This window comes from Corella eumyota, chromosome 1, assembly GCF_963082875.1.
Source record: "Corella eumyota chromosome 1, kaCorEumy4.1, whole genome shotgun sequence".
NCBI classification, from domain to species: Eukaryota; Metazoa; Chordata; class Ascidiacea; order Phlebobranchia; family Corellidae; genus Corella; species Corella eumyota.
In genome coordinates this window covers 4732070-4748007 of record NC_137490.1, presented here as the reverse complement: position 1 = coordinate 4748007, position 15938 = coordinate 4732070, and the positions used below count along the sequence as shown (strand labels likewise).

General features: G+C 32.1%; 5 protein-coding genes across 7 annotated transcripts; 1 reads left to right on the top strand and 4 right to left on the bottom strand.

Moving 5' to 3' along the window:
• Positions 1 to 1679: 1679 nt before the first annotated feature.
• On the top strand, positions 1680 to 4618 carry LOC145763831 (exosome complex component RRP4-like). Of its 3 annotated transcripts, none has more exons than XM_082575367.1 (6): positions 1680 to 1767; positions 1873 to 1984; positions 2647 to 2810; positions 3012 to 3161; positions 3226 to 3433; positions 3507 to 4618. In XM_082575367.1, exons 2-6 carry the CDS (start codon positions 1972 to 1974, stop codon positions 3764 to 3766), a joined length of 795 nt encoding a protein of 264 aa, XP_082431493.1. In that variant the 5' UTR covers positions 1680 to 1767; positions 1873 to 1971; the 3' UTR covers positions 3767 to 4618. The 3 variants fall into 3 exon arrangements, with proteins under 3 accessions (XP_082431493.1, XP_082431492.1, XP_082431491.1); XM_082575366.1 differs by lacking the exon at positions 1680 to 1767 and having other exon boundaries at positions 1818 to 1984; positions 3507 to 3664; positions 3739 to 4613; XM_082575365.1 differs by lacking the exon at positions 1680 to 1767 and having other exon boundaries at positions 1818 to 1984; positions 3507 to 4617.
• Positions 3881 to 5434, bottom strand: LOC145763834 (rho GDP-dissociation inhibitor 1-like). Its single transcript, XM_082575370.1, has 5 exons — positions 5225 to 5434; positions 5055 to 5144; positions 4806 to 4885; positions 4617 to 4680; positions 3881 to 4544 (listed from the first exon to the last, which is right to left on the bottom strand). Exons 1-5 carry the CDS (start codon positions 5397 to 5399, stop codon positions 4351 to 4353), a joined length of 603 nt encoding a protein of 200 aa, XP_082431496.1. The 5' UTR covers positions 5400 to 5434; the 3' UTR covers positions 3881 to 4350.
• A 947-nt stretch (positions 5435 to 6381) lies between these two features.
• On the bottom strand, positions 6382 to 8171 carry LOC145763822 (fibrous sheath-interacting protein 1-like). The gene has a single exon (XM_082575355.1). It carries the CDS (start codon positions 8157 to 8159, stop codon positions 6597 to 6599), a length of 1563 nt encoding a protein of 520 aa, XP_082431481.1. The 5' UTR covers positions 8160 to 8171; the 3' UTR covers positions 6382 to 6596.
• Positions 8172 to 8328: 157 nt separating this feature from the next.
• LOC145763820 (high affinity choline transporter 1-like) lies at positions 8329 to 11221 on the bottom strand. The gene is made up of 9 exons (XM_082575353.1): positions 10951 to 11221; positions 10671 to 10819; positions 10488 to 10608; positions 10227 to 10375; positions 10004 to 10150; positions 9685 to 9838; positions 9321 to 9547; positions 9081 to 9227; positions 8329 to 9014 (listed from the first exon to the last, which is right to left on the bottom strand). Exons 1-9 carry the CDS (start codon positions 11123 to 11125, stop codon positions 8595 to 8597), a joined length of 1689 nt encoding a protein of 562 aa, XP_082431479.1. The 5' UTR covers positions 11126 to 11221; the 3' UTR covers positions 8329 to 8594.
• Positions 11222 to 13428: 2207 nt separating this feature from the next.
• On the bottom strand, positions 13429 to 15862 carry LOC145744536 (high affinity choline transporter 1-like). The gene is made up of 9 exons (XM_082562445.1): positions 15688 to 15862; positions 15416 to 15564; positions 15233 to 15353; positions 14972 to 15120; positions 14752 to 14898; positions 14422 to 14575; positions 14043 to 14269; positions 13816 to 13962; positions 13429 to 13749 (listed from the first exon to the last, which is right to left on the bottom strand). The coding sequence occupies exons 1-9, from the start codon at positions 15860 to 15862 to the stop codon at positions 13429 to 13431; spliced, it is 1590 nt and encodes a 529-aa protein (XP_082418571.1).
• Between the last annotated feature and the right edge of the window lie 76 nt (positions 15863 to 15938).

Genomic DNA, 15938 nt, shown 5'->3' with positions numbered 1-15938 from the left:
TTTTAATTATGTTGGAATTTTTCCAACTTGCACGAGGAAAATTGGTCAAGTAGTTTTTAAGATATCGGGATTTGAAGCTAAATATTGTAAATAGGGAAAGTCCCAACGCTCGCGAGTCACGTGACACACGACGTCTCGTCGTAAGATCATATGGTGGCAGACATAGGAAAATTATTTTTTTTATTTTGTCCTCTCAGACCCGTTTGTTGTACTTTTTTTTAATTTTTATGCAGAAAACAAACTTACCATAAAAAGCAATTTTTAGCCATATTATACTCGGTTTGCTATTGCAGATTAATAACCGTTTAAATAAATTTCCTGTCTAAAATTCAAAAAAAAAATGTGTTCATATCTAAAATGTATCTAAAATGTTTCATACACAATAAAAATGTTGTCAATTCTGCATGCCCATCTACCATAAACAAGTGTATTATGATTAGATAAATCGAATACACGAATATATTTTGATAAAAATAAATCGCAACAATGTAGTAACATGCTACAGTTATAATACAACTAAAAAACGTTATATTTTACAGTTTTACCATAGCTTTATTTTGCAGTATAAAACACTTTTTGGTGTAACCTTTTTAATAAGGAAAAATACGCCATTGACTATAGATTCGACTTGGTGGTTAAAATGAGTTAACAAATGTTTCTTAAAATCCAAACTGGAACAGGACACACTGCTGTTACAATGTGGATAAGTTTTAGCTGAAATCGTTGTCAAAACTTTGTTTCAAATAGAAATGAACAGAAATGAAAAGTGTTTTTACTAGACATCTTGAAAGAAACTAAACAAATATAATTAAAGAAAAAAGTTTTTCTAATAAAAATTTTTTAATAAAAATATAGTTATGCTTTTGTTTTGATTACAAAAAATTAAAATTTAATTTTAGAAATTTTCTGACTATGTACTAGTTTCTTTCACATTTCCATAAACAATATCAGATGGAAATCAAATTAAAAACTATGATTTAGTGAACTTTTAATAGTAATGACATTTTAATTTTTATGACTTAATTTACGGAATTATATGACATTGGTTTTTTTGAATTGACATTCCAATTTTTGCGACATGACATTCAGATTTTTGTGACAAGACATTCCATGTTTTGCGACATGACATTCGGATTTTTGTGACAAGACATTCCATGTTTTGCGACATGACATTCGGATTTTTGTGACAAGACATTCCATGTTTTGCGACATGACATTCAGATTTTTGTGACAAGACATTCCATGTTTTGCGACATGACATTCGGATTTTTGTGACAAGACATTCCATGTTTTGCGACATGACATTCGGATTTTTGTGACAAGACATTTCATGTTTTGCAACATGACATTCGGATTATTGTGACAAGACATTCCAAATTTTGCGGCATGACATTCCACATTTTACGACATGACATTCAATATATAAGACATGACAATCACATTTTTGTCAAGTAGCTTATGACATGACATGTCAATTTTCGCGGCTTGACATTTCATTTTCTGCGACATGACATTCGGATTTTTGTGACGAGACATTCCAAATTTTGCGACATGACATCCAATATATAAGACATGACAATCACATTTTTGTCAAATAGCTTATGACATGACATGTCAATTTTTGCGGCATGACATGCAAGTAATTGAGACCTGGTATCTCTCACATTTCGGCAAGACGTGTGCCAAACAAATGTTACGACTGCAACTCAATGTCTGTAGGTCTGTAGGTGAAGTAACCGAGTCCGAGTTATTGTTAAAGTTACTTAGGTAAATATAAAATCGGCGTTTTTAACAAAATTAAATTTTTTTTAGAAGACATCCTTGTTTTTTTACAAAATATTTAAATTAATAATTATGTCTAACTCTATAAAGATCTGTGCCCCAGTTAAACGAAAACGAAATTTGCCAGAACAACAAGATTCTATCTATCTAGTTACTCCTGGTGATGTTATAACGGAAGACACAGATTACATGAGAGGCCATGGTTGGTAAACTTTAAAAAAATTGCTAAACTTTTCTTTTTATGTAGTTAAGACTTTTGTGATAGAAAATTTAAACAAAGTATTTCATATTTATAGCATTATGCATTATTAATAACCGACAGTGTGGTGTAGTGGTCAAAACACTGAGCTTTACTACTTGAGCTCCTGCATTCGATCCCCACTGTTTTCATGCTCTAGCACCCTTGAGTAAGGCGTTTAAATAGTATAAACACCTGCTAAGTCAACATTTAATTTGCAGCTCAATTATCTTGCAATTCTAACCAATAATACCCCAAACTGCCATGGGAAATAGACCGGCAGCGTGGTGTAGTGGTAAGAATACTTGCTAAACCACCATTAGGTTGTGCGTTTAATCCCCACAGACATCATGCTGTAGCGCCCTTGAGTAAGGCGCTATAAACGGTATGAACTCCTGCTGAGCCAGCACTTAATCAGCAGCATAATTACCGGGCAATTATAATCTATAATATCCCAAACTGCTAAAAGGCAACTCGAGACTGGGTCGGAGTAACAGTTGTTACTCTATGTTTAAGTCGCGCATTCGACTTTCCCACATCGAGGATAAAGATATACAAAAAAAAACTCGCAAATGGGTTTGTGTTACAAATGTTAAAAAATTGTATGACGTGTGTTGCATTTTTAGGTACTTATTGTAATGAGGATCAGAAATTGTATGCATCAGTTGCTGGTGTTGTGGAAAGAATAAACAAATTAATTTGTGTAAGAGCGCTTAAAACAAGATATAATGGGGAAGTCGGTGACATAGTTGTAGGAAGAATAAAAGAGGTTCAACAAAAAAGATGGAAGGTAATAAAATGTTGAAATTTGATATTTTTTAATCTAACATAAAAATATTACTTTTTAAAAGTAAAATATTACTAAACCTAATTTTGTTGAATATAGCCTACTTCACAGCCTGGAATTTACCCATATTTATAGTTTTTAAAAGATATAACCCATTGTTTTTGGCCATTAGCAAACATTAATTTACCTGAAATAATTTGAAAGGTGGAAACAAATGCTCGATTAGATTCTGTTCTTCATCTTTCTTCTGTTAATTTACCTGGAGGAGAATTAAGAAGAAGATCTGCAGCAGATGAGCTCACTATGAGAGAATATTTAATAGAGGGTGATCTTATTAGTGCAGAAGTCCAACAGGTTTAACCTTTAAGTTTTTATTCAAAATAATGTAGTTATACTTTTTAGTTTATTACTTTTCTAGGTTCACAATGATGGCATGCTTTCCCTACACACCAGAAGTTTAAGATACGGAAAGCTAGGCCAGGGTTGCCTAGTTATTGTATCTCCTTCACTTATTAAAAGAAGAAAAAATCATATTCATAATTTACCTTGCGGCGTATCCATAATTCTAGCCAATAATGGTTATGTATGGATATATTCTACCCCAGACAACAATGTTGACGACTCTGGTAAAATATTATTAATTTGGTTGACATATTATCGATTTTATATTCAAGCATGAAATTTTGTTTAACATTTTAGGAGATGGTGGTTTTATTGTTAACACTGAGCCGGTACAGTTGGAAGACAGAGAGGTAATATGTCGAGTTCGAAACTGTGTGTTATCAATGTCAAAACATTCTGTTATGCTGTACGATACAAGTATTTTATATGCCTACGACGTTTCTTTGCAATATCAGGTAAAGTTGCTTATTTTATTTGAAAAAAATGGTTTAAATTTTTATTACTCCGCTATGAACGTTTTTGTTAAAAGGTTAAGGAAATTATTTTGGAATCTGTAACTTCTGAAATAATTGATCAAACATTATCATTACTTGAAAGAGAAAAGGCAGGAAATTCCTAATACAGACACCCACCTAAATTTACTAAGCAATAAAAAAAAACAAAGCCAAATTGTTTCGTTTTTATTTTTTAACATATCATATATAGCAGGATACTAGAATCGGTAAGTGAATTAAGTTTATTACACTATGTTAGTAAAGTGGCACATTGCCAAATGATAACAGTGCACTATAAATTCATAAATTACACAAAATTAAGTCCATTTACATACAAACAACAACTAAGGCAGAGTGCATAATATATTATATTCATTCTGTATTTAACTCATGTATAGCTCAATTAATAAACAAATTATTTTTTATATGGTAATTTTTACATGATTAATTAATTGGCTCTGTAACTTATATAAAATATGTTGTAGGATGATCAATTAAACTACAATTACTTGAATTGGTCTATGTTAGACTATTCAAATTACTGTATACATTACAATCTGAGTATTAGGAACTACAAATGCCAGACAATTTCACATTAAATTTGTACAAGAGGCTAAATAACTTAAAATGGAAGCTTGAAAACTTATTCACCAATCCTTTTTAATTGAAAAGTTCCAATCCCACGACAGATAATCATTTTTATCATCATCTGTAAATTTGCTTTTAGCAGTGTATGTACCTCTGCCCAACATGCTTGCGGGGGCTTCTTCTTGTGGTGATACAAATCTATGCACCTCTGTTTTTGGGCCATAGCTTCCCACCATATAATTACTCCTGTCCACTAAAGGTAAAACGTGACAAAGGTTTAATATATATAAGAGGGATTTTTGAAATATATTTATTAAAAACCTACTTCTAATGCCCTTTCTATAGATCGTATTAAAAAATCTCAATCCAGATACGATTTCTCTTTGAACCTAATAAAATTGAATAAACTCAGTTAAAAATTAATGTATATATATATATAATCAAATTAACGAATAAAATTTCATAATAAATAAAAATAGCAGGAAAATGTCATGAAAATAATTTTAATACCTACCCGGAATAAGATAACAAGTTTGTAAAGACATCCCCCCTTTAAATGAACACTGTTTTTTTTTTTAAGTTCTTCTAGGTCACCTATTATTTTGTCAAAAAAATATTCATAAATAGTTTATATATAAATTAAAGAAATATGGTACTGGTCTTCCCCCTAAAATCTAGTGTGATACACTTTTTAAAATATATATATATAGGCCTATATATATAACTTTTTCGTGTAAAATTCATGCACCAACGAAACACTTACCAGTTAGATCAACTACAATGTCCTCTCTTCCTTCAACTTGTATTAAAAGTTGTTTAACGAGAACATTATTTCCACCCTCGTCATGTACCTCTAAAATCAGGTTGTCAAAACTTAAAGTTAACTATATCCAACTACTTGTTTAGTAATTGTTATGTAATTATCCTAATTACCTTCTGTTTTCCCCAAGAGATCTTGCTTGTATTTAACAAGACTTTCATCATCAGCATCCAAGTTTTTTATGGTATCCAAGTCAACCTGTGCAGGAGCTTTGTAACCAGGCGCGCTGTCATCTTCATCAATTTCTAATTGTTTTAATTGTTCAACGGTAACCTTGTCGTCTGCCATTTTTATTAAACAGAAACCTAACAGTATTACTAAGGTGCCTTTAAAAAAAAATTAAAGAAGTTTAGTTAGTGATTAAAAATTTTGTCAGTTAGATTTAAAATGTTAACAAATTTTAAACTCTCGTTTTATACTAGCACTTTGGATGAAACGAGTTTTAGATAGGCCATTTAAGCTGTCTAGTGACTTAAGGATGTCATTATAAACAATTAACAAAAACAATTGAAACAATCGGCAATCGCTCGAGTAGTTCAACTATCAGACAGTTCAAAGACTCGCGTATTTTATTTTCTTCCTTAGTTCGTACATACTACATAGCATAGGAACCATAACATTTTATCTACATACAAAAAATATTATGGTACGTAATTAATATATATTATGTATCTGGTTTGTTAATTTTTCTGTTAACCGTTAGTAGGCAAACTTAGGTCTGCAGGCAGGCAGGTGGGAGTGGCTGATAAAGTAGTTGTTGATAAAATGTTATCACCCGGAAATGTATGATCAGGGTTTCCCATACAAAGAAAGTTTATTTCGTTTTTGGTTGCGTATTGCAATTGGCAACAGTTATTACATGCGTTATTATGAAAATATATAACATTTAATAACTTTTATGCATGTATTTATGTTACATTTAATAGAAAAAGTCTAATGATATTCAATTAACTAGATTTTTTTGGTTAAATGTGTTTAAATTTTCGGCAATACTCAAACACACGTTGAGGTACTGAGTTGTAGATTTGAGAGGTGCACTTCGCATAATGAAATTATTTTTTTCCTGTGCAATATATTACACAACGCCAAAACTAAAACCTTAAATAGCGTTGTCATTTTAAACACGCGCAACTTTCAAAATTAACCGTTTAAGTCTTAGCCATATCCAGTCGTATAAAGCTTTTTATTAACAATTCACAAAATAAACAAAAAGCACGTTCTTAAAATAAACTTATATTTATTAAATAAATAAACTAGAAGGGTAGCCCAACTGTACAACTTTTTCAAACCACTTTATTTTATAGATTATATTAAACCTATAAAACTTTATAAATATTTTACTTCTGAATCAAAGTGGTTTAGTAAATACTTTTAAAAGGTAATGTTTGTGTTTAACATAAAAAACAACAAAACAGAAAAAATAGCAAATTGCAGTGTTTTGGTATGTGTTTTAAAAAGTGTTCAAACTAATAATTAAATGATATGCTATGTATTTTCAGACAACAAATTATCTTCACTTGTTTCAGTTACAGTTTCATTATTGTGTAAATCATTTATTGGTATTCCTAATGAGGCCTTTGCCTCATTTAAAAGTTTATCCAGACATTCTTTAGATAATTTTGATTGAGTTGAAACTACAGAGCCGGAATAAGAATCCAAGTCTTCCTCAGATTGAAACTCAGCATGAGAGCTAGCTCTTGAAGTTTCAGTTTCTGGAGTATATCTGTATGATTGTTGTGAATTGTCATCCAAATCTTTAAAATCTTCATCTGGTATAATTGATGTCATAATGGAATTTGGAGAAGTGGGTCTTGAACACTCGGCTAAAAGAAGTTGTAATTGATTATCGCTTAAATAAGGTCCTTGCTTATTGCAATTTTCCTTCCATGTAGTGTCAAGTTGAAGAAGTCTACTTTCTATGCCTTGTAGGCGCTGTTCAGGATTTAAAGCTTCTGTAAGATTTGATTTTGCAATTTTTGCTTCAATATTTCTAAATGATGAGTTTGAATGAAAGCTAAACTGCTGTTGTCTTGGTGTACTGGATATTGAACCATATACAGCAGAAGACATCAGAGATTGTAATTTTTGATCGATTTCTTGAAGACGCTCAATTTCATTAGACTCGGGCATGTACCCTTCTCCGCTTGGCAAGGGCACAATTTTCATAAAAGCATTTCCCTCTTCCTCATTTTCGACATCAAGGTCATCAATATCCTCCAAGAGAGTAGAGAGTCGTTTTTTCTCCTCTTCAGTCATTGAAACATAACTTCCAGCATCTTTGGCAAGTTGTATGTTTCTTTGTATAAAATCTTGTTTTTCTTCTTGGACTTGGTTTCGCTTGGATCCAGCTGATGATGGTTTGTTACTTGGCTTTTTGTTTTCTGAAAAACCTTCTTTTGAATTAATGGTATGTGATTTAGGTCTTGTATATGGCTCAGAGTTTATCGATCTTTTCTCATTATTATCTATGTGATCACTACTTAAACTGAATTGCGTTTGAAATATTGGTTTTAGATTATTTGTTTCTTCATTTCGTTCTATAAGAATATCTAATTGTTGTGTGGGAGGCAATAGTGCAAGATATTTAGATAAATTACTAGATGCATCAGCATATGAGGTCCCATTACTGTCCTTTGTTTTATCACTGAACTCTGAATGAATCGACTTTTGATACAAAAATCTTTGATGCTTCACCTCCTTTTCCCTTTGTGTTTTGTTTAGCAAAATTTTGTCAAGTTTTTTTATTCGTTTAAGCTCTTTTAATAATTCTGGGTCAGTTTCAAAATCATCAAAGTCATAAGATAAGTTTTCTTTTAACTTTTGTCTGTATTGTTTTAATGATGCTTGATTGTTAAAGCAACTGCTTGAACCACTGTCTGACAAGCTGTCTTCACTTTCCGAATAATTATAAATATTTTGTTTTTGTGTTACATCTGCTGGAAGTTGTTCTAGCGAGGATGATGTGCTTGTATTGTTAAATGATAGCTTACTACTAGATCTTGTTTGTTTTGAAGAAAACTTATCAAAATGGCCTCTAGTAATATCCATTTTTGAATAATATACAGATATAATAAATATAGTGCAAACAACCTAGGAGCTGAAAGAAAAAATACAACCTAATCAAACCAAATTTTATTAAAAACATCAGGAAAATAATTAATAGCTAATAAATAGCATTTTATGGCTCTATCTGAGCAATTAAATAACCGTTCTTGATTTGTTAACAAGATTATAAGTGCATGGCTTTAGTATTAGTGTAAACATTATTATTAATAAAAGAAAACAACTTGTTTAATAAGTGTTAAGCAACGCAGTTATTTTTAAATTCTGGATATTTTCGTTTGTTTCCCTAGAAACAATGAAAAGTTAGGGGTTTCCCCGTCCCATAGAAATGTTATATTATAAAAAGATTTTTTGTTTGCTTTTGGTTCTGAAATGCTGTTAAACCTGAAATACTATGTTAAAATATCCTAGAATAAGTTTTTACATTGTTTTTTCATCAAAGTTTGTCTTTTCCCCCGCAGTTGCCCCAGTTTCTGGAAAAAATCCTATGTTATCCAAACCTCTTGGTTCCTTATTTTTCATTTCGATATTTGGGTTTTTATAAGAACGTCCACCTTCAGCCAATTTGCAACCTAAGAAATCATACTTCGCAGGTATAATGCTTTTAACGAAAAGAACTTTAAATAATTTGGAAAAGAGAAGAAGGCATATCAAGGACACGACCATCGCAAACGTTTTATAAGGAAAATAAGCTGTTTCATTTTCTACGTTTCCTGGGTAATTGATAAAAGGTGGAAAGCCAATCAGAGGTTCGCCGCCGCCTAAACGAAGAACAAGCGAAACGACAAATGCGATGATAGATCCGTAGGTGTTTGGATCGAAGTATAACGTGCAAAGCAACTGTAAAAGTAACAATACGTTATATATAAAATGTTAATATAATAAAATATATTTTAACTGCCTTACCTGAGGAAACAACACGACATATACCAGGTCACCGCACAAAAACCAAAGTACGTAGATTGAATCAATAAAGATGGCAAGGACGCTAGCAAGTGCACCCACAGCAAAAATTGTAATTCTCATTACCCAGACTAACTCTTTATCAGAAGCCTTAAAATATATATAATAATTTTTAGGATTGGAACATTTGGAATTTTGCATGATTATTCTTTTGTTAAGACAGTTTTAAATATGATAAATTACCGATTGTCGAAGGTTCTGGTATACGTTTCTAGTAAACATACTCGATGCGGAAAGAATACTAGAATCAGCGGATGACATTACAGCTGCTGAAACTGCTCCAAGTCCGATGAAGGAGACAGCTGGAGGAGTCAAATATTGGAGAACAATTGGTAGAATGATACTTGATTGATTATTTGCATTTGGATCCAATCCCCCACTAATGAGATTGTAATTTGTTGCTGTCCAATCTAGTAAATAAAAAATGAACATCATAATTATTTTAAGTATTGTAGTCTATAGAATTTATATCGAATGGAATTAACTATTTATTTGTAGATGATTCTCTAAATAAACTATACGAACATTCTTGTTTTTATTAACTTACTGGTTGATGCGGCTATGGCACCAATTAAAATTGACGGCACAGCCATGATTATACATCCAAATGCTGCAATAAACGACAGTAGTTGAGCGTTCCAAACTGTTTTGGACGACAGCACTCGTTGAAAATAAACTTGCCAGGGTATTCCCCCAAATATCTAGGATATATCACAATAGAGTTTACCGAACTTTAATTTAAAACAAGTGCATTAAACGCATTTCAGTTTGGACTAAGCTTTAAATTTCTGCTCCAATTATGTGCAATTCTTTGCTATGCGTAAACGTGAAAATAATACACATACAATAATCTAAATAATCCTTACCAATAAAAGCGCGGAGTCGATCCATAACCCAGCATAGTTGCTATCCCATGTTCCCAACCAATTCGTGGTGTTTGGCCCAGTGCTATACGCCGTCTCTGCAATACTGGTTACTGCGTCGTTCGTAAAGGCAAATGGTACACTTATCCACTACAACAAAATATAATTAAAATAAAATCCTGTCGCTACTTATAATGTTAAACAAATTTTAAGTTATGATTTTTACCAAGCCTATAAATATGCATATGAGCTGTACGACATCTGTATAAGCGACCGAATAAAGCCCACCGATTAAAGTATATAAGATTGCGATTAATGCAGACACTATAACAGCTATGTAGTGTTCTAGGCCTGCAATGACTGTCAAAGCACCGCCTGCAAAATTTCACTTGTTTACTTTATATTAATACATTGTTAAACAAAGTTCTAAAAGAAAATGTTTAAACGAAAAATTTACACATTTTAACAAATTTATAATTAATCGTACCTAGAGAAGCCAGAATTGCCCCGCTCCAAAACAAGTCACCTAACAGAGCAGGTATATATAGAAAAGCTACCATAACTTTGCCGAACTTTTGTTGTAACGGATCAAGCATCGTAACGAAGTTCTAAATAATACATTATCAGTTAAATGTTCCCATATTAAATTCTATATAATAAAACCTATTACCTGCTCTCGCATTTTCTTTGCAAAGAACAACCCGCCAATGAAAAGAGCAATTGAATAACCAAACGGAGCCTGTGTCCAAATCAAACCAAATCCTGGGGTGTACACGTATTCTGACGTACCGTTGATATATCCACCTCCTACCCATGTTGCTAAAACGTTTAAAGACAGTTTAAACTTAAAAAATCAATATTTTCACTTTGATTACAAATTAAGTTGTTTTTTTATGTTTCAAATTTTACAAGTAGACTACTAGATCGGTAGATATTTAAGCGTGACTTACCTGTCATTGTAAAACTGCCAATAAACACTCCAATGTCTCTTCCTGCCACCATGATTGTTTCAGCACTTGAACCTGAACCTTTTTTACGGTTGTGCCAAGCTGCCCATACCCCAACAGCCACAATCAGAAGGTAGAAAATAATTATAGATATCAGTCCGGGTATATTAACAGCCATGCTTTCGTTTATTAAAATCTAACAATTGATTTAAACTTAATTCTTTTGTAAAGGGTCGTATATTTTAATCAAATTGTTAAAAATCTCTTTGCCTTACTATAATTCACTTTAACCGAAACCGCCACAACTTTTAATCTGCCTAATACAACTAAACTATGTAATACAATAAAACATTTTGTGGCCACCCTAAGGCGTATTGGATATGATAGCCTGCGGTTCTAAATTAAACTGCAAAAAAAATGATTTCAGAACTTATCATATACCTAATCAAAGTCATGTATTGGTAGTAGGCTTTTATATTTAACTGTAATTACTAACAGTTTGGTTTAACAAATTAGGGTTGTTTTGGAGTGTTTTTACCGCTTTAACAAAAACAAGATGTCTTGTTGACTTAACCAACCATAATAAGTTAACGTACTCGAAAACAAAAACGCTAAGTTAAATTTGTTTGGATTAAAGAAACTGTCTAAAATGGTTAGTTTTGTGTTTACATGTTTGGTTGCTTCGCGAACATATTAGTCACTAGCGACTTTCTCAAATAATAACCAAACAAATGGACTAGGATTTCAAAATAAAACAGGCTGAAAATACCAGTTTTTCTTATAAAAATCCCGGTCGTGATTTGCAAAATTTTGTGTTTCTAATATATTACGATTAAATAACTTTATTTTCAACCTGTCAAAACGCTCAAAAAAAGCTAAAACTGCAAGGTTTAAATAAAGACAGTACACCATTAATTTTTGGAGTCCAATGAAATATAAAAAAAAATAGAGTAAAAATATCAGTATTATTAAAAAATAAAAAAAAATTCTTAATAAAACGACGAAAGCTAAGCGGATATTAAACCAAAATGAAAAAAAATATTAAATTAATTTTTATTGTCAAGTTAAAGTAAATTTGAATAAAAAACACGTTATTATGGATATTTCAAAATGGAAGAATTTTAGCTTATTGGCGTCGTCTCGTGGTGACTTTTATCTACTTTTTCCTCTTCCATTTCTACACTTGCAGCAAATGGAATTCTTTATTATAGTAAGTACGACCACAAGTTCACCTAAGTGCGTATTCCAGGCTGTGAACTTTAATGAGTTCGCGTGAAAATTTAAAGGCACTTACCAGGCCTACAAAAATGCAGACTAGCTGTACGACATTTGTGTATGCAACAGAATACAAGCCACCTAATAGTGTACAATATTGCGATCAGAATCGATATCAAAATTGCAATTTTTACATCAAGGCCGACTATCACGGTCAACGTTCCCCCTAAATAAAATCACAAAAAAAAGTTCGTGTGGGAGGCAATAGTGCAAGGTATTTAGATAAATTACTAGATGCATCAGCATAAGAGGTCCCATTACTGTCCTTTGTTTTATAAACTCAGAATGAATCGACTTTTAATACAAAAATCTTTAATGTTTTACTTCCTTTTCTCTTTGTGTTTTTTCAGCAGAATTTTATCGAGTTTTTTTATTCGTTTAAGCTCTTTGAGTAATTACGGGTCAGTTTTAAAATCATCAAAGTCATAAAATGAGTTTTCTTTTAACTTTCGCCTGTGTTGTTGTATTGGGGCTTGATTGTTAAAGCAACTGCTTGAACCACTGTCTGACAAGCTGTCTTCACTTTCCGAATAATTATAAATATTTTGTTTTTGTGTTACATCTGCTGGAAGTTGTTCAAGAGAAGATGTTGTGCTTGTGTTGTTAAATGATAGCTTACTACTAGATCTTGTTTGTTTTGAAGAAAACTTATCAAAATGGCCTCTAGTAATATCCATTTTTGAATAATATACAGATATTGTAAATATAGTGCAAACAACCTAGGAGCTGAAAGAAAAAATACAACCTAATCAAACCAAATTTTATTAAAAACATCAGGAAAATAATTAATAGCTAATAAATAGCATTTTATGGCTCTATCAGAGCAATTAAATAACCATTCTTGATTTGTTAACAAGATTATAAGTGCATGGCTTTAGTATTAGTGTAAACATTATTATTAATAAAAGAAAACAACTTGTTTAATAAGTGTTAAGCAACGCAGTTATTTTTAAATTCTGGATATTTTCGTTTGTTTCCCTAGAAACAATGAAAAGTTAGGGGTTTCCCCGTCCCATAGAAATGTTATATTATAAAAAGCTTTTTTGTTTGCTTTTGGTTCTGAAATGCTGTTAAACCTGAAATACTATGCTAAAATATCCTAGAATAATTTTTTACATTGTTTTTTCATCAAAGTTTGTCTTTTCCTCCGCAGTTGCCCCGGTTTCTGGGAAAAATCTTAAGTTATCCAAATTGATTCTTTATTTTTCATTCGACAATTGTATTTTTATAAGAACGTCCACCTTCAGCTAATTTGCAACCTAAGAAATCATACTTCGCAGGTATAATGCCTTTAACAAAAAGAACTTTAAATAATTTGGAAAATAGAAGAAGGCATATCAAGGACACGACCATCGCAAACGTTTTATAAGGAAAATAAGCTGTTTCATTTTCTACGTTTCCTGGGTAGTTGATAAAGGGTGGAAAGCCAATCAGAGGTTCGCCGCCGCCTAAACGAAGAACAAGCGAAACGACAAAAGCGATGATGGATCCGTAGGTGTTTGGATCGAAGTATAACGTGCAAAGCAACTGCAACAGTAACAATATATCATAAATAAAATGTGATTATAATAGATTTTTTTATAACTGCCTTACCTGAGGAAACAACACGACATATACCAGGTCACCGCACAAAAACCAAAGTACGTAGATTGAATCAATAAAAATGGCAAGGACGCTAGCAAGTGCACCCACAGCAAAAATTGTAATTCTCATTACCCAGACTAACTCTTTATCAGAAGCCTTAAAATTAAAAATCATTAGACTTGATATTTTGCTTATTAAACTTTGTTATGACGTTTTAAATACAATAAAAAAATTACCGATTGTCGAAGGTTCTGGTAAACGTTTCTAGTGAACATACTCGATGCGGAAAGAATACTAGAATCGGCAGATGACATTATAGCTGCTAAAACTAGACCAGTTCCAATACGGTAGACAGCTGGAGGAGTTAAATATTGGAGAACAATTGGTAGAATAATACTTGACTGATTATTTGCATTTGGATCCAATCCCCCACTGACGAGATTGTAATCTGTTGCTGTCCAATCTAGTAAACAAAACTTACACATTTTAACTGATTTAAATATTGTAGTCTATAAAATTTAGATCGAATGGTATTAACTTGTACAATCCTATGTTTCTTCGAAAATTATTTTCTATATAAACTATATACGAACATTCTGTTTTTTATTAACTTACTGGTTGATGCGGCTATGGCACCAATTAAAATTGACGGAACAGCCATAATTATACATCCGAATGCTGCAATAAACGACAGTAGTTGAGCGTTCCAAACTGTTTTTGACGATAGCACTCGTTGAAAATAAACTTGCCAGGGTATTCCCCCAAATATCTATTAAAATATCACATGGGGTTTATTTTTGTTTAGTTTTAATCGAACCCCAATTTAAAACAATCACAATATACACGTATTGGTTTAGACTAATTTTTCTGCTTTAATTATGTGCAAAACTTTGCTATGCGTAAACATGAAAATATTACACATACAATAATCTAAATAATCCTTACCAATAAAAGTGCGGAGTCGATCCATAGCCCAGCATAGTTGCTATCCCATGTTCCCAACCAATTCGGGGTGTTTGGCCCAGTGCTATATGCCGTCTCTGCAACACTGGTCACTGCGTCGTTCGTAAAGGCAAATGGTACACTTATCCACTACAACAAAATGTATTTAAAATGAAATTCTGTCGCTACTCATAATGTTAATAAATTTTTTTAAGATTTTTACCAAGCCTATAAATATGCATATGAGCTGTACGACATCTGTATAAGCGACCGAATAAAACCCACCGATTAAAGTATATAAGATTGCGATTAATGCAGACACTATAACACCTATGTAGTGCTCTAGGCCTGCTATGACTGTCAAAGCACCGCCTGTAAAATTTCACTTGTTTACTTTATATTAATACAATGTTAAACAAAGTTCTAAAAGAAAATGTTTAAACGATATATTTACACATTTTAACAAATTTATAACACATCGTACCTAGAGAAGCCAGAATTGCCCCGCTCCAAAACAAGTCACCCAACAGAGCAGGTATATATAGAAAAGCTACCATGACTTTGCCGAACTTTTGTTGAAACGGATCAAGCATCGTAACGAAGTTCTAAATAATACATTATCAGTTAAATGCTCCCATATTAAATTCTATATAATAAAACCTTCTACCTGCTCTCGCATTTTCTTTGCAAAGAACAACCCGCCAATAAAAAGAGCAATTGAATAACAAAACGGGGCCTGTGTCCAAATCAAACCAAATCCTGGGGTATATACATATTCTGATGTGCCGTTGATATATCCACCTCCTACCCATGTTGCTAAAACGTTTAAAGATGGTTTAAACTAAAATTTTAACGTTTCGAGTTTCATTACAAATAAATCTTTTTTTTCATATTTTACAAGTAGACTACTAGATCGGTAGATATTTAAGCGTGACCTACCTGTCATTGTAAAACTGCCAATAAACACTCCGATGTCTCTTCCTGCTACCATGATTGTTTCAGCACTTGAGCCTGAACTCTTTTTACGGGTACGCCAAGCTGCACTTACCCCAACATACACAATCAGAAGGTAGAACGTAATAATACTTATCAGTTCGGTTATATTAACAGCCATGCTTTTGTTTATTAAAATCTAACAATTGATTTAAACTTAATTCTGTTGTAAAGGGTCGTATATTTTAATCAAATTT